Below are 24,810 nucleotides of genomic sequence, written 5' to 3'. Positions count from 1 at the left end.
GGGACAATTCCCTACCACAAGTAACAAAACACAAGTTTTAGGAAGGGCTGGGAGAGAGAAATTAATTAAAATCGTCACTTGAACAAAATAGTTTAAGGAAAGAATAAACAGCAAAGAAAGTGACTGAAGGCAACATAAGATCTACTTTCCAGTTAGAAAAGAAAACAAAAAAGCAAAGCCTGATTTAGAGTTGGTGGTAATAAAAAATACTCAAAAATTTAAGGAAGAAGCAGTGAAATCAGAAAAACTAAAATACAGACGGATCTCCATCATAGTATTCATATGGTGGAAGACATTCCTCAGAAGAACAGACCTCTGAATTTAGCATCTCGTACAAAAATCTAACCATTTTCCTTTACTATGCAATGCTATCTCAGGCACGATTTTAGATCTATTCATTTGTAGCAATGGTATCAACTTTAAACTTAGTTCTCTATTCGTGAAATGTTAACATGCATCATAACAAACATCACATATAAACATGTGATTATCAGTCTGTACACTGGTGTTCATCTCTGGAGAAGTCACTTTTACGCTGGGGGTTTGAAATACCAGTATTTGTAAATGAAATGAAATACCAGTATTTGTAAAGCGCCCAGCTACCTCTGAAGTGGTGTCCCGGCGCTGGGGACCGTCGGGAAGATTAAGCGAGCTATTGCCCAGAGTCACATGGTGCGGGGCTAACCTGCCGCCAGCACTGGCGATCGAACCATGAACCCCATTGTCCGGAGTCAGGCACCCTGGCCGCTGCGCCACACCTCTTCCACTAGTTTGCACAGAACAAGGAAGATGTCACTTCTGGTTAAATCAATTCATGGCTGGGGGTTTGCACAGAACAGGGAGGATGTCACTTCCAGTTAACCTTTTGAATGCTATGGGGATTTTTCCCCTGTGCTGGAAAATCATGATTACCATTATTCATGACGAGCTGGGCTCGTCATGAGCGTAGCAGGAGGCTACTGCATGACGAGCCCAGCTCGTCATGAGCGTCGAAGGGGTTAAATCAATCCTTGAATGTTACGTGTAGAATCTAAGCTGCTGTGTAATTGTTTTGTCTGTCATTTTACATGCAGAGAGAAGAAGTAACCACTAACAAAGACAACGCAATGAAGGGCTTATTCACTATTTCAATAAATCTTCTTATTTATTTGGTACAAAGACATTTTTCCAAAAGAAATGCTCTCAGGAGTTTAAATCAATATAATACGTGGTACAGTATGAGAAACTGTGTTGGGTGATAACCAATATCATTAGGAATTGTAACAAATGGGTGAATACCACGACAGACAAGACAGTGACTTGATACAAAGCCCTAGCAATTCAATTGAGATTCACTATATTATAGTCGACCTACGTTTTTTACGTGAAAACACGAAAAAGCAAGATGAGTAGTAAAAGACTACTTGGGCAATATATCTATATTGTTGTAAAAGATTGGAGAATGAGTGTTCAGCCCAATTTGTTAGTTTATGTGGTTTTACAGCTCCACTTTACACTCATTTGAGACTACAAAGAAGTCTCCATGTAACAGGAGTGCAGGGTCTAGCTTTGCCTTTTGACGGGTCCATGTGGTACACGGTCTGATGAGATGGAGGAAGTTTTGCGAAATTTACTAAATCAAATGATTTTGGAGAGTATGATTCAGTTCTTTTTTTTGTATGGTCCTGTGATTAGAAAGTAGAGCATTGTAGGGGTTAGGTTTTTAATGGGCTCTTGGCACTCAGGTGTAGGGTTTTGAAGGGTGATTTTACTCTGCCACTCTTCTAGAACCTTTACTAGCCCGCAAGCTGTTCATGTGTGAGTGCGCACATACTTACACATATTACCTACATGCATATAGAAATACAGTCGTCATTGACTGCATCGTTATGGTTAGGTCTCATTTTCCATTGTAAAGCATATTTTTTGGTTTGCTAACAACTTTTGTCGTTTAAAAAATATCTTTGTGAGGTAATGACCATTCCATTTGGGGAGAGGCACGGCATGAGTGGTGAATTTTAGATTTCAATTAAACATTTTGACTTCACTTTAACTATGTTTCAATATTTTTCAGTGTATTTGGTAGGTTTTTATAAACTAATCTTAGACTTTTGAGAAAAGGTTTACTATAACTTGCTGAGAAAGTAACTCATATACTTGTTGCCTTTATTACCAAAGCTTTGGTGCACATAATATGCACGGATGTATTACATAGCCAGATTGTAATGATGTTCCTGTATCAATCTGAAGTGGTCACTTGCCTTGATATGCATGCTATGTTTCATGATTTTCTTCGGTCCAGAATCCATTTTATCCTCTAATGTACATTTTCTGTCTCGGGCAGTACAGCATAGCCTAGGGTCCTATGTTGGCAATCAAAAGGGTAATTTTCCGAAAGAAGTGTGTTTAACTGTATGTTTATATATCATTATGTTAAGGTATCATCTAAGTAACAGTTTGTGTTGTGTGCTCCTCTTCCAATTGACTTATATTAGGAATAAAGTGTGTAAAAATGCTTGTAACATGAACAGAATTTAGCATTCTAGGTTTTGAGCAAAAGCCCTGGTCTGTTGAGTCAACAATTGCCACTTGCTTGGTTTTGCTTGGCTGCATACTATTTCAGCATTAAACATTTTATTCTACGTTACTTTTAGCAAAGATTTTTTAGTGAAAGCCACACAAACACACAAATACATGACAGACAAATGAACCTTCCTATGAGTGAGATGGTATGCATCACTCTGTGGTACAGACTCATTCATTGTCAGACTTTGAATAACTTTGTGCCAAACCATGCAGTACTGTGAAAACATATTTTGCAGTCAATGCAAAAAACAGGCCTACTCCCACACAGCTTGTCTACAAGCAATACATTAAAGCAAATAACTCCAGATTGTCCTAAATAACTTACCCGGACAGACCAATGCGCCTCCGTAGGAGGGGGAGGAGTGACCATTAGGGGGCTACTAGTGTCCCTCTAAAAAGTACAAAAAAGGCATTCATTATTTTTGTCCTATAACCTTTTTAAAATTCAATAAGTCAGAGCATGCGAACTTGGGAAACATTACATGCGCACATTTAGCATGATTTTCCAGCTTCAAATGCAGCTGTTCTCCAATTTTGAAGTTCCATTAAAACATTTGTTTGCGTTTAATACTGAAAAGAGTTGTATGAATGGCAAGAAAAGTGCTATGGCTTCTCGGAGGGATGATGCAGAGGTAGAAATTATACCAGCCTCTGAAAAGTGGGTATAGAAAGCAAACATGGACATAGCTGCATGAATGCAACATCAATAAAATAAAGAAAAACACTCACAAACTTAGGCGGCGGCACTGCCAGACTTAAACTGCTCATGGCAACTTCATGGCCATTTTGTGCACAGGCAACAAGGCGCAGTGCCACGTAAAATCCCTACAAAATACAAATCAAATAGTGTTAGGAAAGAACATCACATGCTATGAATAAGCAAGCCATGTACAGTTTATATAGCGTAAACAATTTACAGGACAACTTGGTCAATTTAAACTTAACATAACTATTGGTATTTTAGAGAACAAACACGATGACAGCTTTAGCAACTGAAATACAGCATGAACTTAAGGAGAGCAAGACTCCCAATGCTGCCCTCTTCATCCATGCCAATGAGTTTCTCTCCTCTCTGGAGAAGCCACTCTAGTCCCACGTCCTGTCTGTCTGGAACTACTGAGGCCAAAGGCCTTTGAAACTGCAGTTTTTGAATGCGGCCTATTTCAGGATGAAAGAGATTTGCACAATAATTGAAGCATTTCTGCTTTATGTCAACTGTGACAAGATACAAGGCATACCCTCAAAGAGACGAATGCAGCAGCATGATCAGAAGGAAGATCAAAGTACACTGCCTGCTTAGCACTGGCATCTGACAAGAAATTGTTTGGTTAGGTGGTGGTGTTCACACTCTGCTTCAAAAAAGTGAGTGTATCTACTTTGGCATTTTGAGGAATACCAGTCCATGAGGAGTAGAGAGACATGGAGCTACATTTAGCTAAAGCCAGGCCTTACTTGTGTGCGAGTACTTTTATAATCAAACTCATCACACAATCTGTGCTGTACTTAAGACAGAAGACCTGGCATAATGACTTCCTATATAGACACTGATGAAGTAGAGATAGGGAGAAGTGTAACATATACCCCTAAATATTTATAATGAATACTAATGGCTCAGACTGAGGAGCTGAGTTTAGATTATAGGGATGCAGACTTGCAAGTAAGAGCATTTCTGCTCAGCTGAGATCTAAAGTACAGCTGAAATGAAAAAGATGGGCAATGAAATCGACCAATTATACACTGAAATTATGGAACCGCAGAGTTTAGGGGTAGAGATGAAATGCTGGGGAAAAACCTTCGGCACAGTAGAGGGCACCGCTGAAAAAGTAAGAGTCCAAGGGGATGCAGAATAGTAGCAACGTGAGACCCAAATCAGCATTTGCCTCTCTTCTCTCTTTTGCCTTTCTTCTTATTTTTGTTAGTCCTATGGACCAAAAAAAAGACTATTCAAGTTGGGTTGTGGAACCAGATAGTGTAGTTGTATTTTAATTCCTCCTCTCTTCTTACATATGGTGTGCCTAAAATTGACTTTTTGAGTGTACTTCAATGCAGTGTACCAGACCCAGAAAGCACTGCTTCCAACTGACTGATACCCAAACTTAGAGGGAGATTGGATCAAGGTGTGGTGAACTTGTTTGAAGAGTTGAAGTCATTTTTTTCATATTTACTGGGAACAACCTGTTCAGAGTGTCATGTATTGTTAGGAGTTTGGAAAGGATGACAGAGCTCTCCAGCTGAAAGGAGGCATGCCAAGAGACTTGTTTTCTCCAACACCCTTGTCATGTCTGTGCCTCTAGAAACAGACATTGCAGGAGACATGGTATCACAGGTAGCTGATAGGGTTCAGATCCCCTGGTGAAAGAGAATTAGTAAGATGAAGTGAAAACAGAACTCTTCATTTGAAAACATGCCTCTGCAGTGTAGTGATGTCAGTCAGTAATTCCAGTAGAAGCCACAAAGTATGCAACACTGGGGGACTTGCTCGTAACTATTTTCTTGCTTCGGGAGTTGGATTCCCCTCTTCAAAAATCATTCGGCAGCTTCCAAAAAAGCAGTAAAATGACCCAGAGTAATCTGTGTGATGTCGTTTGACCTGAAAAGCAGTAGCCTAAATCCTAAATCAGTATGGTTGACAAGTCTATTGTTATGATAGGATGCTCTCCTATGTTTCCCCTGCTGTCTCTCGCCTCTTCCATAGAGGCGGACAAAGATACTATTCCAGCAGACTAACAGGTGTCCCTGAAGCACCACTATATGCTGTTTCCTGAAGCCAGAGGCAGTGAAGTCTGCCTAATCCTAACCAACACCCAATGACTGCAGGTGATCTTTGTCAGTTTCCTTTTCAGAATCCTCCTTCATCATCACACTGGTGCCTGACAAGGTCCAGACTGGAGACATTAAATTACAGAGCTGTGAATGCCACATGCATCCCTAAAAAAAGAACTACAACAAACAACTTCCTTAGCTTCCGTAAGCTCTTTCTGGTGCATAATCTATCTAACCGCAGATTCTTCATCTTTTGAATTTCCACAGCTGCCAGATTGAATTCGGAAATTATTGTAGCAATTGCTCCTGTGAGCCAGCAGGTGGCACCATCGGACTCTGAGTGGACCTTGATCCACCTATGGAAGGGACGGCTGCTCATTCATCTGGGGCTCTTTGGTGCAAGTGATGTAAAAAGAGTTCTTATTGGTCCAGTAGATTAAGCCGCTCTTGCTTCTTAAGAGAGGCGAGGTAGAGCGAAAAAGGCAGGGAGGGCAATGGACTGGGCCGAATGAAAGGGCAAAACATATTTCTGCAAAAAGGAAGTGTGAGTCTGCAGTAGCACGTATCCAGTAAAACAGTGGTGTATAGAGGTTGCACTGACAGCGCTTAGAGCTCACTGACATGCCACACAAAACGAATTTAAATGAGAAATACCATCTTGATGGTCAGTACATTTGGGTTTTGCGTGGGCTCGAAAGGTGTGTACGTTGAAAACGTAAGGATCACATTAAGGCCCCATTGAGTCATAACTAAGTGTGCAGGAAAAACATGCATGCGAGACCATCAAAAAAGATAACACAACTGGTGACTTGAACAAAGAAAGTTAATCAACCAAAGGTAGGGTGGCAAAAGGGGCTGACAAATAACATTTAACAGTTCTAACGGCAAAGCCTTGCTATATCAGAGACAGAACAAATACCAAAAGATCTGAAAGTTTGGATTGCCGAGGGTCAACTTGGCGTTTTCCACACCAGACCACAACCATCGCCCAACGACTGGATAAAGGAAGAAGGAGACCTGAAGCCAGACTGGGACCTAGAGCAGTCCAGCGACTTGGAGCAGGAACAGCTCCGCTATCTTAAGCGCAACCTACCTCACTTTGTGAGCTCAGCAATATATAGCATCACCTCCTGCTTCTGGATTGCCTTTGGCTCATCAAAGAGCATTTATCGCTTTCCTGCCGTCGCAGCATGGTTTGAAGCTTATGGTTTTTAGATGGATATTTCCCTAGCACACTGTCTTTTTTTGGTGAAAAATTCAATTTTGGCATCAATAAAAATCAACAAAATTGGGAGCATGTGCCTAATACATTTGCTGAGCTTTTATATAATGCAAGAAATTATCTTTAGACAAAATTTATTCTATTGTAAGCATTATAAATGTTTTCATCTGTAACTGGTGTGTTGTTTCTGTTTATCTGGTGCTCTGAAAACCCTATGGCCCTATAAGATCTTAGAGGTGCCGTCTTTAGGTTAGATGTATTCTGGAAACAATACTGGGCAAAGAAATATAGCAACACCTAACTAGTTTTACCCTAGAAAAAATGGCTTTGGTGGATTACATATAGGGAAATTGAGAGAACCTGCAACTGACTTATAAATAGCCATTTACCCTCTGAGGGTCTCTCGGCATAGGCCTCCTTTAGGAATCTGAATTCTCCAAACTCACCATTCCATTCAGCATACTGGCCGATGCTAGCTTTCCTCAAGAGGAGGCCGCTTTCCAACTAGCAGCCTCTCAGTATGCCTGATCCTTTCACGGAGAGATGTACAGGACAACCTCCTGTTTAGGACAGCCCATAAAAACCCACATATTTTCCAACTTTTCTCTTTCCAGTGCAATTGTGCACCAGCGCAATGCAGCGCATCGAGTTATAAATGTTTGATCATGTAATACATACCAAAGTAAACTGCTGGCTGATTACCATACCACTTGAAGTAAATGGCAAATAAAGAAATGAGGAAAAAAAGCCCAAAGAAGCATGCTGTAGGAAAGAATGCTCCCCAGCGCCCACTGACATCCAATTCTCATCACATGTACTTCCAAGTCTGCCATTGCACTCCATAACCAAGACGCAAACTGTAGGAGGGTTGGTACTTAATCCCTCATTATCTTTCAATCCAACAGTCGGCAATTCATGTATCTGCAAACAGTGGGGAGAGTGCTCCTCGTGGTATCTCAGAGTCTAACTAAATACTGAGATATAGGTGCTTGCCAAAATCTATGTTTTACTACTGAGGACTGAACTTGATTATGACTTATTAGCCCTGATGAAGTCGTTGGAAATGAGCCACGAGACGAAACACGTGTTGCTTATATTCTGTTTTGACTGGCTGTGATATTACCTATTTGGAATTCTGGCGCTTGGAATAAAACAAAGAAATTACCATAACTACAGACTGCTGGATTTACTTTGGAATGGACATTTGCTCAGGATAAGATTTTGTTTGTATTGTTATTTTGGGATTCCATCTCTAAACCTTGGAACGTTGAGTGGCCGTTCCACTTATCCTTGGAGCAAACTTTGGAATTTTGATTGCACTACATTGCACAAAAGCAGGAGTTGGCCCTGACACTTTCAGACTGTTGTAATATTTCAATATTATTGTTTAACCCATTGACCACGGCACAAATTCCGCCGCGGTGCGGGTGATTTATGACTGGGCGTGGTTCGGACGGCCCTCGGCCGTCCTCCGCACACGCCCATCGTGATGTCAAACGGCCGGCGGCCGGCCGGCGCACGCTAAGGGTTAAAGAATACTCCTCGTATATTTTACACACAGAACAGACGTCAGGACCCCCAGTTACACTAGAGCAGTGGAACCAAACAGAGTTTATGTTTTAATGATAAAATATGAAGGTCCATCAAACATATTTGTCTCCACTTACGCTGTATACTTGTATCTACCTGTTTGTCTAAGTACCCTTTTGCTTCTGGATCGGCCAAGTCCCATATCTGTGAAAACAAGAAAATAAATGGTTGTCAAATGAGTCAGGGAACTTTTAATGTTGCATCAACCTTGCTGCTTACATTCTAAACTTGCATCAGAATGAGATGACTCATCAGGAGGAAACTGCAAATACATGGAACTCTGTGTACCCTTCAGAAACCGAGCACAATATTAGGAGTATAATGGGTGCTGTCCAGATTAGATCACAAGCAGGAGGGAGCCAGCCTTGTGCCTCCATCTATCAGATGAGTTAGGCCTAAAGGTTCAACTAAGCCAGACTACAACACCCAGACCACCTTAGGAGTGAGAATGTGGTGTTAATCAAACATTCAGTGATCTGATAAAATTAAGTGCATTCTGCAGAGTACAATTAGACACTGACTCCATACCACTGGTTCATGTTCCTACAGTGCCCTAGGTCAAAGCTTTGCGTGAACACAGTATTTACCAGGAGTGGCACAGGGCCATTGGCTAATCTATACAGTGCTTCCTGAATTACACAACAAATCTGAATGGTGTAAAGGACACCAGAAGAGCATAAACGACCATCACCGTGTAATATTTAGGGCATGTGATACTTTGTTACATTAACAAAGCAACGTGCAACTCTAATCAACCAGAAAAGCATCAGAGAAGAGCAAAGAAAGAAAAAGGTGGCAGCTGCTAAGTATTAACGTTCAGCTGATGACACTAGAAAAAGTGACAGAAGGTAATATGAAACATGTTAAAGGACTGGATGAATCTGGTAAAAATGCATGTTGAGCACAACAACCACTTCAAGTTTTAAACCACTGAAGTACAATGTGTTCTTGTCTTTCAATGGTTGTACAAAGTTTGCTATTCCCTTACCCAACAATGCAAGATCCAAAGGTTTCTAAGTTGACAATGGCCCATAGCAATGTCTGCACTCTCAGTCAGCAGAAAAGGCATGCATTTGTGAGCTGTAGAGAAGGGTAGCTAATATGCCATATCTGCTATGTTAGCATCATCAGTGTGCCACCTGTTATTATTGGCAACAGAGAAGTCTGCACAGGAAGTCTGGGCGTAAGACGGTGATGTGTGGTGGAAGAGGCAGACAGGTGCTCAGGCACATCCCAGGTTTACGACAGATTCAGTTAAGTGTCTGGTGAATGGTTAGCCATTTGTTTACATGGCCAACTCTGACATGGAGGTACTACAGTACAGAGTATTTAAACATGTTTCTGCTTAAGGAATACATTTATCTAATAAAATATGGGTCATATATCTATGCTGAAGAACCCTGAACAATGTGTCATGGTGATCATAGCAAACCAACAACAGTATGCGACCAGCCCGGGAAGCTCTGGTCCAGTTTATGGTGAGTCAGCAAGTGGAAGTGTGCAGGTGTTTTAATCCTGAGAGGGATACATGGTTTGCTTAGTAACACTTGAGGGTTCTAATCTGCGCTGGTTCCCGGAATACACCCACATTTTCCTGGCATTAGGGAATCATAGATGATGCGGATTCACTCTGGTTTTTTGCTATTCAACGACATATCATTTCACAAAAGTGTGCCTGTTAGCAGGATACTTTCACCTGTATACAAAACTGAACTCCAGCAAATTCCCAAAAGGTTCTTATAATTAGAAAATATTTACGTTAAACTGTGAAAAGCCATCTTACTTTTCTGCAGAAATGAAATGATTAGATTTACATTTCTGATTAAATTCTGCAACATTTGCAGTACAGTTTGTGAAAATGGAATAAAAAACGAGCCACTGAAGACACTATAATTGGCAAAGAAATGCAATTTTCTAAACATTTAGCACAGTAAAGTTTTAGAAAGTGCAAGAAATTCTGACATTCGCAGTGTTTGGGGTAAATACCAGATTGTTAAGATATAAAGATTGAAGGATTGCTTTGTTACCAAGAAGAAGTAGGAATAATAATAACCCACCTGCAATCTGTGATGATCCTACCTAACAGCAATATGTGGAAGTCAGTGATGTTTATTCTTTGCCTTCTTTCCTCTCTGAATAGCCCTCTACTTCTTAACCCTCACTTGTTAGACACAGTGATATGCTGAAGACAACACATTCAGGAAAGTCCAGATTGGAAATCGGTTTTCCTGCCTACAGAGATGACCATTTAACCACAATAACACATCTCCTACCATAGCAATAGTGATTACACAATATCATATATAGAGGAGGTATTTGTGTGATACTGGGTTTTTAACAATCATATAAGGTAACACGGAAAATGCTTAAATCAGGATTGAATACTCCACTTCACGACCATTAGACAACTGTATCAACAGTACCTTTCCCAATATAACGTCGGAGAGGCCAGACCTTTTCAGAAACAGCGCTGCTTCGCCGGGGCCCACCTTTCCAGTATGGGTTGGATCCACCTGTGAACAAAAAAATAAATCAATGCAAGATTACACAAAACAAAAGGGGAAAAATGGCTAACATTCAAAAAGAAAGCAACCTTTAGAAAGAAACACAACCCTGCTTGAAACCAGTGAGCCCTCCGAAATGTAATGATACATTCCATTAGCGTCTGCAGAAACAGAGTCTTGCTTCATGGCACAAAATTTAGGATGAAAAGAATCTTTGATGTAGGATCCACAATGCAACATGGTAAAGTACAACCATACATCATGAAATAAAATGGCAAAGAGGACACAGCCATTCAGAAACATCTATAAAACAATTTATAGGGGAATATACCCCTATACGGAAGTATATGAATCTACAGACAGGAAAATAATCCCAAATGAAGACACAAAACTCCATATAGAAGAAAACCCCACATGGAGGAACAAAATTGTACACAGCTGAACCTAACCCCGAGTGGAGATACATAACACCACAGATGAACCTGACTCAATCTGGAGGTACGCAATCCAACATAGAGTAAGATTCCCATGTGGGAGTACGCAACTCAACTCAACTCAACATGACGGAACATAACTCCACAGAGAGCTACACAATCATCTAGGGAAGAACAAAAGCCCCAATGGAGGTACATAATCCTGCATGGATTGATATAAACCCAAACAGAGGTACGTAATCATGTATGGAGAAATACAATGCCATATGGAGGTATATCCATCGTGGTGATACCCAATCCAGCATGAAGGAATAGAGCCTCGTATGGAGATGCGCACTCCTACACAACAGACTATAACCCCGTATGGAGATACGTAATTCTACAAGGAGGAAAATAACCCTACATACATGTACGCAATACCACACTGAGGAACTTAGCCTCACATTAAGGTATGTAATCCAACAACGTAGACCATAACCACACTCCTAAATATAGTAATAAAAACACACATAGACATACAAACCTACACAAGCAAAGGTAACCCAAAAAAGAAGGAACCCTATCCTACATGGAGAAACATAACCCCACAAGGAGGTACGCAATCCACAGAGTAAACTAACTCCACAAGGGGTACACAAATTTGTACAGAAGAAAACAAGCATGAAGGAGTTGATGTGATGCTACAGAAGTTAAAATATCTGTATTAGGCAATGTAAAACAGCCCACAAACCATAACTCTGCGTATCAAATAAAGGTAAAATTCACAACACAGAGGGATATTCCTTCTAGCCATTCTTAAATAGCAAACATTCCAGCCCCTCTACTGCCAATATCTCTTGGGGTCAAACTAAGTCAATAAGAATATATATATATATATATATATATATATATATATATATATATATATATATATATACACAAAAAGACACTCTTGATTGCAGCGTCAGTGGGAACTTGAAAGGCTGTGCATTTGACGATGGCGAAAGCTGAAACGCGTAATGCTACCCTTTCGACAGTGAATTTTTAAAACCCGCCGTGCCCCCTTGTCTGCCTGGAATGAGGAGGACTATTTTTGCATTTTTAGCGCGCTGCCATACACGCAGGGGTGGCCCTTTCTAAAAGTGTCATGGGCTATGGTGACTACCCAGACCGCCTCGCACTCTGTGAACCAGAGACCCTGCTATCAGTGATAGTCTGCGAATTCGTGGCGCGACATCACTACTTCAATGATGTCCCAGACCTGTGTTCACGGGGACCGGGGGGTAGGAAGTGCCGGTTTTAAGAGAACTCTATCCCCCAAAAAACACACTGCAATCACCAAGCTGTGCACGCTCATAGCCAGCCTTCCAACTGGATGCCCCACAAGCAGCTGGTGAACGGAATCACTCACCGCGACGTCGCAACATGTAATAACTGCATTCTGGGAGTTGCAGTCTTTCCAGTTAGAACTACCACAGTGATTCCGGTTGGACGAGGCACATGTGTGCAATAAATCTACTTCAGATGAGCCAGTACAAAAAGACACTCTGGATTGCAGCGTCAGTGGCAACTTGAAAGGCTTTGCATCTGACGAAGGTGAAAGCTGAAACGCGTTATGCTAACCTTTCAACAGTGAATTTTCAAAACCCGACGTGCCCCCTTGTCTACCGGGAATGAGGAGGACTATTTTTGTGTTTATATATATATATATATATACACACATATATATATATATATACACACACACATATATATATATATATACACACACACACATATATATACACACACATATAAATACACACACACACACATATATATACACACACATATAAATATATACACACAAACATATATGTACACACACACACGAATATACACATCTAAAGACTTTAAAAATGTAGTGAAGAAAACACTCTTTAATGAAACTTATTTAAAAGAATCAAAAATCCAAGAGTTAACTGTTGAGTTCATGGCGCCCAAGAAGACAGTCACGCATGAAAAGAATGTCTATCCCTTGTAGCCAAAGTCTGCCTTTGTTGGACAAAGAAACTCTTTTAATAAACCATCTGCCACAAAACACTCAAGATCTGGCAAATGTGTGCAGACCAGAAATCTCTTTCTTGAAAGCAGATCCCATCAGATTCTGCTGCAAGACTAATGCACACTTAATCACGCTACCACTCTTCCTACGAGCTCCCATGAGGAATCTTCTGGGAATAAAGTGCCTTTTAGGCACCTTTTTACAACCAAGACGCCTGCTTCACATACCAGTATAAGCCGCAACCTATTAGCAAGCTGATGCTGTGGAGGTTGAATGCACTTTAGAAACAGATCCCTTGCGTGGCGGAATTCGCAATGTATTCACAAGAACGGGTGACTCTGCAAGTAGTATTTCCATTACAAACAAAATGGCTGGGCACTCTGATTCTTAAACACAAGGGTAGATGCTCACTTGGTCAAGAATGTTATTAATAACACTGAAATCCTGCGCAGGCGAGACTCATTTAAAGACCATCCCTTTGTCATACTAAAGGTTTAAATGTGTGCCCCCTGTCCCAAGTTATGTAGCTCCTGGAGATCGAACTCCCAGTTGTTTGACTGTGCAATGATCCACAGCCATGAAACGCTGGAAGGCTAGGGTTGGTGAGATTTAAGGTAGGTTAATGCAGGGTGCGGCATTTAGATCACGATGACATGCAGACCAAGTGCAGTCTGGTTACAGTGTAGAAAGTAGAAACCAGGAAAAGAATCTGGGAGGAATCAAAGACAAGGGGTAGAGTATAAGAGCACACGGTTATAACGAACCTTTAGAAAACGGTCTTTCATACTGCACAGTGCAAAAAATCTAATTTCCCTGTACTAAAATCCCTATTCAGCTCAAATTTAAAACAGGATGCTTAATTTTGGGCAATATAGTCTGGAAGATGAAATCTATATTTCAAAGCGATTGCATAGATTATTAATCTCGGTTAAATATTTGTTATACTTTGGGCAACATATATGAATAATAAAAAATTACTGTGATGGAAAAGCTTTATGGCCAACCAACAATGTAGATACATTAGAGATGTGGGCTATATTTCGAGGGTTCTCTATGGAAGGTAAGGGATCTTTGAAATGTTTGTTTCTGAAACAGTGAAACACTACTAAACAGAAGTGCTTCAATAATTCTTAACATATGGGTATTCCTCTGGTAGCATGCCATTCCTTTGGTTCGAGTTTGTCTGTGCCATTATGAAGGACGACAAACAAATTAAAATCTGTCTCAGCCCCACTACAAGGTGAACCACCCAGCCAGAAATGCTAGGCCATGGTCCCTCTGAGTGGGAACACATGAAAATTAAGGAGCATTTCTGGCCTTTAAGCCTGTCTGGTTAGATAAGTGAGAGCTCAGGACCTGCATCGAGGCACACTACTGCAAGTAGAAGGTGATTCAAATACGCAGCAAAACCATGTCAGAAGAAAGTACTTGCATTTGTCTACAGTGAGGCCAGCTCTGTGTAGCATTCCATACCACTGGTCATAGTGGATTACCCAAATGATTCACATACCAAACACAGCTCCTTTCCCCAAGACCATCTCTAGATTAGTGACTGGACTGGATGGCAATCTCACCATATATGCTAAATTGGGTACACAGGGTCATCCTTCAGGTATCTTTGGATATGCACCTTCCTTTCCTTTTAAACATTTATTTTGCAAACAAGGAATATCTTTCTTATGCTGGCCTTGGCACTCTTGCTTTCCCCTTTGAGACTGTGTTTGTCAATCTGTCATGACATCAGTAAACAAAGTAATTAGATGCACATGACTTGTTCGCTGCAGCGTTGTGCTGTCCAGAGAACTGCAGACTGGCCAAACCACAACGCCAGACTTTTCTAAAGAAGAAATGGAAGCCAGGCGCAACTAACGGCAGAGAAAGCAATCACTCAAACAAGATTAAATGGGGTCAAGAAGAAGATTTTTCTGCAAGACCCCTCAGCTGGAAATGATCTCCTGGCACAAACACATTAGACCATACAACACAAAGCAGAAGGAATGAAGCTGGAATAAAATACACACACAACGAGTGACATCATAGGATGCAAATTCTCGTGGTGAGACCAAAACAAAGCTCTCAAGAGGGAGACCCCCTGATAGGCTAACACGGAGACCCCCCCCTCCTTTGCAGCTTAGTTAGCTGTTGACCTTCAGCCAATATTACTTTTGATGGCACTAACAATCCTGAGCATCCACGTACAGCTTGAGGAGCAGCGACGCTATGGAAAATAGAAAATGGATAACACAGATTTCATACCTGCTTGTAAAAGGTTTCATATACTGGATTCCCACTGGAAAGCTGCACAAAAAAAGAACACAGCGGTGATTTAAAAATGGATAAATCAGCTATCCTGATTATCTCACAGCCTTCCTGAATGAAAGATGTTTACTATGTTCCAGACAATCATTGCAAATGATTGAAGGAATTCAATGAACGCACTCTGGTTTGTTGTTAACACAAGGCGACACGACACGCTCACTCAGTATAATGATCTTCAAAATCTCATTTCAGTGCGGTCTACAGCACTCCCTTCTGGTAGGGCAAAGATTATAATATATCTATATGTATTAATTAATTACATATGAAGACCCAGCCCCATAAGGGAAATATATAAATGTTTAAAAAAAAATGTAAATTACCGTTAAAAAACTCTAAAGATACAATAGTTACTGCTCTATACATCACTAGAATTATTACTAAAACAATATCAAAACTTGCAATATTCATTCCATTACATACCATTTAAAATAATCCCAATAAGAAAGACACTTTAAGATTCAATTTTAAAAAAAATATCACAATTGCAATAATTACATCTCCATGAATTACTTGAGTTATTAAAAGTAAAGCAATATCTTTCGACAAACAGGCATATTTTTTAAAGATAGAAAATAAAATCCATTTTCACTGACATTTAAAAGAGAGCAAGCTCAATATTAAATGAATAATATCAGGTTTAACTTGTAGACCACAACTACAAAGCAAATGCTACTCCCCCATTCTGATCCTAAAATCTGCGCACTCCGTATTGGATTCACTCCTAATCTTAGTCTCAAAATCTCTTTTGGTATATTTTGATCTCGAAGTGAGCTCATAAATGGAGAAGTTTCAAATACCTTAAAAAAGGCCAAAGAGGGACTACTGATCCTTTCTCTTGTAAACAGAGCTCATCCTGTCAGGAACTTGTCGAGCTGTCAAATTAACCATCTGTTTCAATTCAAATTTAGTGAGAATCATTGCCATTTGCATACGCGTTCTAATATTATGGTGACTGCGAAGCCACTTCGAAGGAGGGCCTTCCAACATAGCTGGGAGAGCTTTCTTATCCCTTCCAAAATAGTAAAGGAATGGAAAAATCTTAGGACACATGCCCCGACCAAAAGCTGCAGAAAAATGTGTGTTAACACCAGTACTCCAGCCTAGATCACAAAATTAGACAATACCTGAAATAATCTTTCAAATGATCGCTTTCCACTGCAGGTCTTTTCACTTATAACAATCTTAACGGTCTAATAGTAATGCTCTGTGTTATATCTGTGGGATAATCTTTCCTTCCAAAGCTCTCATTAGAGGAGTAGATGAATAACCACCAAAATGTGTATTGCATTTTCTAAGAGATAATATTGTATTTTTCCGTTTAACTAAAATCATTGAGAAATGTGCATGCCATGAAAATCAACACAAATGAAGCAATGGAAAACGCAAGTGGTATGCCTCTGTTAGTATTATGCTTCAGTAGTTTGTCCATGTATCCAGCCCAGTAAACCACTGACTCAAGAATTCACTCTAGGTGGGCTACACCCAGTGCCTGTAGTAGTGAGTACCTGCAAGATTGGGGATGAAGTGCTGCAATGCTGTGGGTGTAGCGCCATCAAACCTTGATCTTTTGCCTCAAATATCTGGTATCCTGAAGCAACCTCTCCTCAGCAGGTCAAACACTAGTCTCCCCCTACAGCCACCCGACCCCTTACCATCAGGCTTGAGTCATTAAACCTTTACCAAAATTGCCACAAAGCCTGTTGCTAACTTCCTCATAAGAAACCCTCGCCATTGACATATTCATCCGGCTGCCTTCAACACAGTAGATCTCAACATATCACTGGCAAAGCCACCTTACTGGGTCTTTACTTGCAAGGCACTGAAGTGGTTTACAATCTAATTTGAAGTGCCGATGTACTCTACCTCCTCATGTTTTACCACGTCATGTAACACTACCATTCATTCTGCGGTTTCCACGAAGCCCATTCTTTTCCCGCTACTGTACTCTACTCCATGTATTTCCAGAGCAATCAATGTTATAGTTTCTCCTACAACATATTTGCTCTAGTACAAAAACTTTTCATCTAAAACACCAACAAAGATTATCAATTCAGAACAAAGTGCAGCTTTCTCTGTCATGTGAAAGCCACTTCAGTGCAAAACCACTTACTGAAGAAAACAATGAAGGATTGCGCGAAAATGTTAACACGAGTATGACAGGTCATGGGAAAGGAAGGAATGTGGGAGGGATAGAACAGGAAGAATAGGACAGGGAAGTTTCAAAAGATTTGTCAGCACAGCGGGTGTAACCCATTTGAATTTTATTAAGTAGGCCTGTCAACATAATTATATTTTTGAGTTAATGGACTAGAAAAAGGTTATTACAATGTAGAATTGTGTATGATTCAAGTTCAGTCAAATCACTTGATTTGAATTACAGATGTTAGTAGATTGTGCACAATTAAATCAGAAACACTACTTCGACTGTTCTCTAACTGCCCATCTTAGAACTGGCTGGAAAGAAGCAATTAAAACCACTTTGTGGTTAGATGAGTCAATGATGGCCTGCTCAGTCAAGTGCAGTAATTGTACTTGTTTTTGTCTTTATAAAAGCCTTTATGCTAAAATGATTTTGTTAAAATGTTACGTTTTAGTATTTGATGTTTTAATTTCTTTATATTCCTGTTGGAAAGTTTACTATATTTTGGATATTCATTTTTGGTTAACGTGTTGGATTAGTTTATATATACTGTTGATGATTTTCAATATGCTAAAACAAGAAAAATGTTCGACTGACATGTTTCGGAAAGGTTTTTTGCAAATGCAAATTATTTGAAAAATTAATATTAGATTCAAAATCATAATGGGCAAAATTAACCCTTTTATACATTTTTCCTACAATCAAAATCAGGGCCCTAACTAAGCAAGCTAACAAACTATACTACCGTCCTACCCGGTCTCCCATTGCACTCTTGCTTCACCCTAGACCAGTGCTTCCCAAACTTTCAGGAACCACGGCCCAATTTTTAGAACAACAAAGTTTTGTGACCCACTTAGCTTTAAAGGACAAGGTGGGAGATTTTTTTATTTAACTAAAGCATTTTGTGGTAGCCCACTGTAATTCACAGGCAGCACATTTTACAGCGACTTGGCCAGTTCACTTGCACAGACAAACGTTTTTTTCTGATATAAGTATATCACATACGAATGATAATGTGTGGAAATCTGGTTTGGTGAATTGTATCATGCGTGCAGCACTCAGTAAAGTATCTTCCTTTGTTATGATTGTATTAATATCTTTGTTTCCATCACACTTCAGAATAACAAAAAACCTGTTTAATTTTTTCCCTCCTAACTGCTAAATGTGTCAATTTAATTTACAGGCATTTACATTTTGTTGTGTTACGAACCGATTACACCCATTCCTTTCACACTACTTGTATCCCAGAAAGACTGTCACAAATCACTTTACTTTTCTTAATCTGACTGCACAGTGAGAGGAGAATGCAAACATCAATCCCTGGGTTAGAAATAACAGAAGCAGCTATTTATCAGAAGACCCAGCTCGATATTGTACCTCTGTCTTTGAAGCACCACAGCAAATGTGACAAGATATAGATTTTAAAGGCATCATTGTGTATTGCTTGGACTTTCATGAGCCATCAACAACCAGCTTGCGACTCCGCCCTAGACGAAGTACTGGCCTTCCTCTGCAGGGTCACCTATTCAATGCGGATCACTTCTGGAGCGGTGTCGCCTCTTGTCAGCCATGGCCTGCTGCTTCCCGTTCGGTGCTCTGGTCTTACCGGCGTTGCAGCGTGGTGTGGCAGGGGTGGTGCAGCAGCTGGCGGGGACGGTGCTGTGCAGAGTGCCTTCTATTGGTAATGGTGATGCACGACAAAGGTGAAGCTGCTGGAACACATGAATAAGTCTTGGGAGCCAGGACCTGGCTTGGACATGGCGAACCAGCTAGTAAAACACTTACTTCTTCTCGGTCTCCAATTATTGCTGCTTCTCACCACTTGGGATTCTGGGGCAAGCAGAAGTCGTGCCTTTAATCTGTTGTTATGCTTGGCCCAAGGCGTGGGGGTGTTTTCTGCTCCATTCCTCCTCTGATGGACTGAAGGAAGGATCACTGGAGGGACCTGGTTTTCCTCCCTCTTGTCTCAGAGTATCAAAAGCTAGGGGTCGAGAGCTCTTTTTTTGTCGCTAAAGTGCATGTGCACCACCTCCTTGCATTAGAAGGAGGCAGGTGGGTTTGGAAATTCAACCTTTCACTGCTTCGTGTCCTCCTTGACACTATGTGGTCTTATTTCCCTTAAACCTAAGAAAAATTGATAAACAGGTGTGCCACTGCTCCTTCCTGTACATTTCAATGATTTGTTTGCCTCACAGCGGTACAAAGGGGGTGGTGATGGACGTCTGAACTGGGGTGGCAGAGTGGGCTAAAGAACGGTGATGGATTAAACCCAGATCTGATGACTGGGTGTGAGTGTTTGATTGGTTCAGATGCTCTGTCCATCACCACCCCCTTTTGTACTGCTTTGTTCGCCATAAGTTGGCAGGGTATGCTCAGGCGTGAGTCCCTTGCTCACTTTGCCACTGGATTCAAGCAAGCCGGGCAGAAAACGGCTGTAATGCCAGAAACCGGTCCGAGGAAGCTTGAATCCGGTCCAGGGAAGGCATGGCTTGGCAGTTCGGGCTGGACTGTTCCCATGAGGCACAGGGTCAGACTGATTTGCATATAGCCATGTCTGAACTGGGGTGGCAGAGTGGGCTAAAGAACGGTGATGGATTAAACCCAGATCTGATGACTGGGTGTGAGTGTTTGATTGGTTCAGATGCTCCGTCCATCACCACCCCCTTTTGTACCGCTTTGTTTGCCTCACAAGCAGTGTACACCCGCAAGGAAACAAACAAGTTAAATAATGATGAAAAGTAACATCTACACGATGGAAATTGTCACTATTCATGGATGAATAGAAGAGACCAAAGAATTTGCCCATATTACGTTTTTTATCTTATTGCAACGTATTGACCACACAAACAGCGACTGGTTTTTCAGTTGAAACCACAATGAAAATGTATTTATCACTAATCCTGCAAGTTTGTTTTGTTTAACTTGAGTCATGTACATTCTCACAGTTGATGATGACCATATTTAGAATACCAATGGTTTTTTTATGTTAATTTATTTCTTCATAGGGTTTTGCACATTTATATAGGATTATGGGAGGTGTATTGTTGGAAAGGAAGTAGGAAGGAGAGTGAGGACACTGGAAGGGCGCACGGGTTTTCCGATACTTAATTAGATGCAATCTAGTTGAGGTGATGAACATAATTGAAAATAGTGTAGCGAAGGGGAATGTTTAAAGCGCGCAGCTAGCAGCATCAGAGTTGTTTGAGAGTTAGATGGATGTCGTAGCACAGATGGGGTGCCGGCAGTGGTTGGAAGTAGGTAGGTTGGAGTTTTCTTAAAACTCTGGGAGATGTAATTGTTGGATAAAGAGAAAGGTTGAGTGTTAGGGAAGAGGATCTGGGTAATGTATTTGTGTATGGTCAAAGGGTGTGAGGTTCATGCACGTTTGGTTTTTACATACAGATGGGGTGTTTAGTGTTTACTTGGTAACGCGAATATATGGGCAGGTTTTACATCGGGGGAGGTTATCGCGTTCAGTAAACTGCATATTTAGAGAATAACACTGAGGGTTAGTGGGTTTGTTTATCGTGCACTGGGCGAGATTAGGAGACTTATAAATCACAATGTTAAAATGAAATTTGGGGGAAATTCGTGATAGTGTTGTAGTACCGAGGACTAACGTGGGTTTTTTCTACCTTTTCAAACTTAACAGCTTCCCCTGACGAAGGGCAAAAAAATGGCCCGAAATGCATTGGGAATATGACTAAGGCTGTTTTTCATGGATTATATGTCCTTGACGTGATGTAGTACGAGGCCTGGATTGGCACAACTATTTTATGTGAAGCTAAAGGATATTTGGACTGTTTCATCCTGTATAAGCAAGAAAACTTTGACTATATGTGAAGAAAAAAAAAAGAAATAAGGTTGTGACGTGCTCTGTAGAAGCTGTGCGAATGGCTTTGCACCAGAGTCCTGCTGCAAGGTATTGATTCAACTTCTGTCATTTTCACCATGTTTTTTGTGCAAAAGTGCTATAGCAAACCTAATCAATATATAATAAACCCCTACCTTACCATCTTCACACAAACATACCTACCACCAATCCCACTTCCACATCTTCCTCCATCCTGGTGGTTTACGGCCACAAGAGAGTACCAATCCCTCAGCATGCGTCACAGATGCAGCTACAGTCTTAACCCATCCTACCTGCCGCAATCTGTTGCCCCATACATAACATCATCTGTCCTCCACTCCCAGATTCAGTGAAAACATCTGTTTTGGATTGGAGTTTTCAGTGCTGAGTTACATGCCGGTGGCTTAAATTCAATCTGGATACTAACAAATTTTCATCTCTGCATCCGTCATCTTACTTATTTGCTACAACCATCTGGTCAATTTGTCAATGACCGACTGCTTCATTTGCATATTGGAGATGCAGTGAGTGAAAACCACTGGAGACCAGCAGTCGCCTTCGATTATATCTCCACAGTCAATCAGTCAATTGGAAGGAAGCCAGGACTTCATTCAAAGAGCCAGGTCTTCAGCTGCATCTGGAATTCCGACACGGTGGTAGTGTCCAGATGTGGAGGGGGATGCCATTCCAGGCTGTTGCTTTGAGGTCAGAAAAGGAGGGGCCTCCAGTCCTTTGATGGTATATATGTAGGGTGTCAGCCTGGTAGAGGGAGGCAGAGTGTATGTTCCAGGTACGTTGGTGGAAATGGCGGTTGATGTATGCAGGGCCGGAGTTGTGCAGTGCTTTGAATGCTTGGGTGAGGATCTTGAGTTGGCATCTCTTCTGGATCGGGAGTCAGTGGAGACTTCTTAAGTGAGGGGTGATGAATGTTCGGTGCGGGAGGTCACGGACTAGTCTGGCGTTAGCGTTTGGGATGATTTGGAGTCTGTGGAGGAGACGAGTGGCGGTCCAGACGTAATGAGCGTTGCCGTAGTCCAGTCAGCTGGTGACGGACGAGGGCTTGAGTAATGGTGCACAAGGAGTTTAGGGGGGGCTTTTTGAATATCTTGCCAGCATGCGAAGTACGTAGAAGCAAGAGGAGGTGATGGCCTTGATCTGGGGCTTAATGGTGTGCTTGCTGTTTAGCATGATGCCTAGGTTTCTGGTGTTGTCGGTGAGAGTAGGAGTGAGTCCAAGTTCATAAGGCCACCAAGTGTGGTCCTATGGGGAGGATTTGTTATCTGAAGATCAAAACCTCTGTGTCTTTGTTCAGTTTCAGACGGTATGGGGCTTCTATTGCGGCTCATTCCCATATCTGGATGCGGACATGGAAGGCAGAGGCCTCGCACATTCCTCATCATTGCTTCAAGGTGGTGCCCTTGCAGTTGATACTTCAGAAGGTGCATCAGGGGTGTTTCCTTGCCTCGCTCGACCTTATGGACGCATATCTGCATGTTCCAATCCATCTGGCGGATCCGCAGTTCCTGCGCTTTGCGGTGGGCTCAAGGCACTACCAGTTCCGGATGCTTCCTCTTGGCCTTTCATCGCGCCAAGAGTTTTTATGAAACTGTTCGCCCCCCCATCTCGAGGTATTCAAATGTATCCTTACCTTGATGACTACTTTCTCTCAGGCATCGGAAGATGTGCATCAGGTCTATCATCTGCTATATTCTTTTGTGTTCATGATAAACCACAGGAAGTCCTCCCTTCGGTCTTCCCAGTCTCTTTATTTCATCAGGTCCTCTTCCAGGTAGATCTGGGGATGGTGTTCCTGTCTCTCGAAAGACAGTTGACTCTGTCCCAGCCTCTCTCTTGGGTGCGGGTGCAGTGCCAGTATCAGGTGTCTGCCAGTCTCTGTCTGTGGAGTCAGAGGCAGATGGCATTCACGCTGCATGTACTCCTCTGGGCCTGCCTCCATTTGTATCCCTCCTTGCATCACCTGCTGCGGCACTGGGATCCTGCATCTCAGGCTTACGAGGCTCTAATTCCTGTAACCCCCAGAGATTCGGGAATCCCTCCAGCAGTGGTGGTCTCCTAGCAGTCGCTCCAGGGGTTTCAATGTCGATTCTCCTACCTCTGTGGTCTTGTCGACCAATGCCAGCGCCATGGGGTGGGTAGCAGTTCTGTGGAATTCCAAGGCTCAGGGCAGATGGTCATATTTCAGGGCTCTCCTGTTCTCGAACTGGAGGGAATTGATGGCAGTTTGGCATCCCCTTCTTTGGTTTGCTCCCCTCCGTCGGAGCAAGGCTGTCTGTGTTGCAGACAGACAACCAGGTCGTTCGTGACTCTTATCAATTGGCAGGAGGGGGCTGCACCGGTCTCTGTTTCTCCTTTCCTGGAAGATTGGTCTGTGGGCCGATAGAAATCTCCTCTATCTCTCAGCAGTCTATATTCCAGGGAGGGAGACCAGGCCTGCGGATTCTTTGAGCAGGGTGTTCCCCTCGTCCGTGGCCATGCGTCTGTCACCCCTTTCTTTCGGCAGATTCTCTCCAGGTTCGGCCTTCCCTTGCTGGAACTCTTTGGCTCAGAAGTGATGGCCCTTCTTCTATCTCCATCCGATGGTCCCAGGGACTTCAGTATGCCTTTCCCTCAGTTTCCCCGGTCCTCAGGAAGATTCAGTTGGGTCGGGCGGAGGTTCTTTTGGTTGTTCCTGAATGGTCCCAGATGCTCTGGTTTCCCCTTCTTCAGGGTTTGGCACTGTGTCCAATTTGGACGTTTCCCCTGCACACCCTCTCCGTTGCTTGCTCTTCTTCTCAACGCATCCACTCTCCTGCGCCTCCGGCTGGGGGTATGGCACTTGAGACGATGACCTTGTTGAATAAGGGTTGTTCGCTTGAGGTGGCTCAAAGCATCCAGTTGCCTCACAGGCCTTCAACCCTGAAGTCTTACGGTAGTCACTGGAAGAACTTTGACTCTTGGTGTCAAGGGAAAAATCTGTCAACTCCTTCCTGTGATCCTGTCAGGGTGTTAGACTTTTTGAAGGATTTTTTTGTCATGAGTCTGGCTGTCTCTACTCTCCATGCCTCATGGGCCACCATTCTTGCTATCTGAGGTTCTGCTGTGGCTTTGGTCTCTCCTTTGGTGACTCGCCTTTTACAGAGTCTTTTGCTTCAGCATCCTGTTTCCCACAACTCCGGTACCCGCCTTGGACCTTCCCTTGGTGCTTCAGGCATTGACTAGTCCTCCGTTTGAGCCCCTGGTTTCCGTTGACCTTAAGTTTCTTCATGCAAATGTTCTTTTTAGGGCTCGCGCCTTCGTTGCAGTGCACAGCACTGCTCGCGCAGCGAGGGACCTCATGTAGGGGGTTTGACAACAGACCTAGGAATCGCTCGTGCTTTTCCTTTTGGCCCACGCTATT

General features: G+C 42.1%; 1 protein-coding gene across 2 annotated transcripts in view; it reads right to left on the bottom strand.

Annotated features, from left to right (window-relative positions):
* Positions 1 to 24,810, bottom strand: part of EPS15L1 (epidermal growth factor receptor pathway substrate 15 like 1) — a 284,608-nt gene that overhangs the window by 212,784 nt on the left and 47,014 nt on the right. For both annotated transcript variants that reach the window (XM_078671329.1, XM_078671330.1), the window contains exons 2-6: positions 15,358 to 15,399; positions 10,564 to 10,653; positions 8,237 to 8,284; positions 3,295 to 3,390; positions 2,891 to 2,956 (exon numbers count right to left, since the gene is read on the bottom strand). In XM_078671329.1, the coding sequence (XP_078527455.1) occupies positions 2,891 to 2,956; positions 3,295 to 3,390; positions 8,237 to 8,284; positions 10,564 to 10,653; positions 15,358 to 15,399 (342 nt within the window). The remainder of the gene's footprint in view (positions 1 to 2,890; positions 2,957 to 3,294; positions 3,391 to 8,236; positions 8,285 to 10,563; positions 10,654 to 15,357; positions 15,400 to 24,810) is intronic.

The sequence above is a fragment of the Lissotriton helveticus genome, chromosome 12 (genome assembly GCF_964261635.1).
Source record: "Lissotriton helveticus chromosome 12, aLisHel1.1, whole genome shotgun sequence".
NCBI lineage: Eukaryota > Metazoa > Chordata > Amphibia > Caudata > Salamandridae > Lissotriton > Lissotriton helveticus.
The sequence above is the reverse complement of the archived record's forward strand: the minus strand, read 5'-3'. Positions and strand labels throughout refer to the sequence as shown.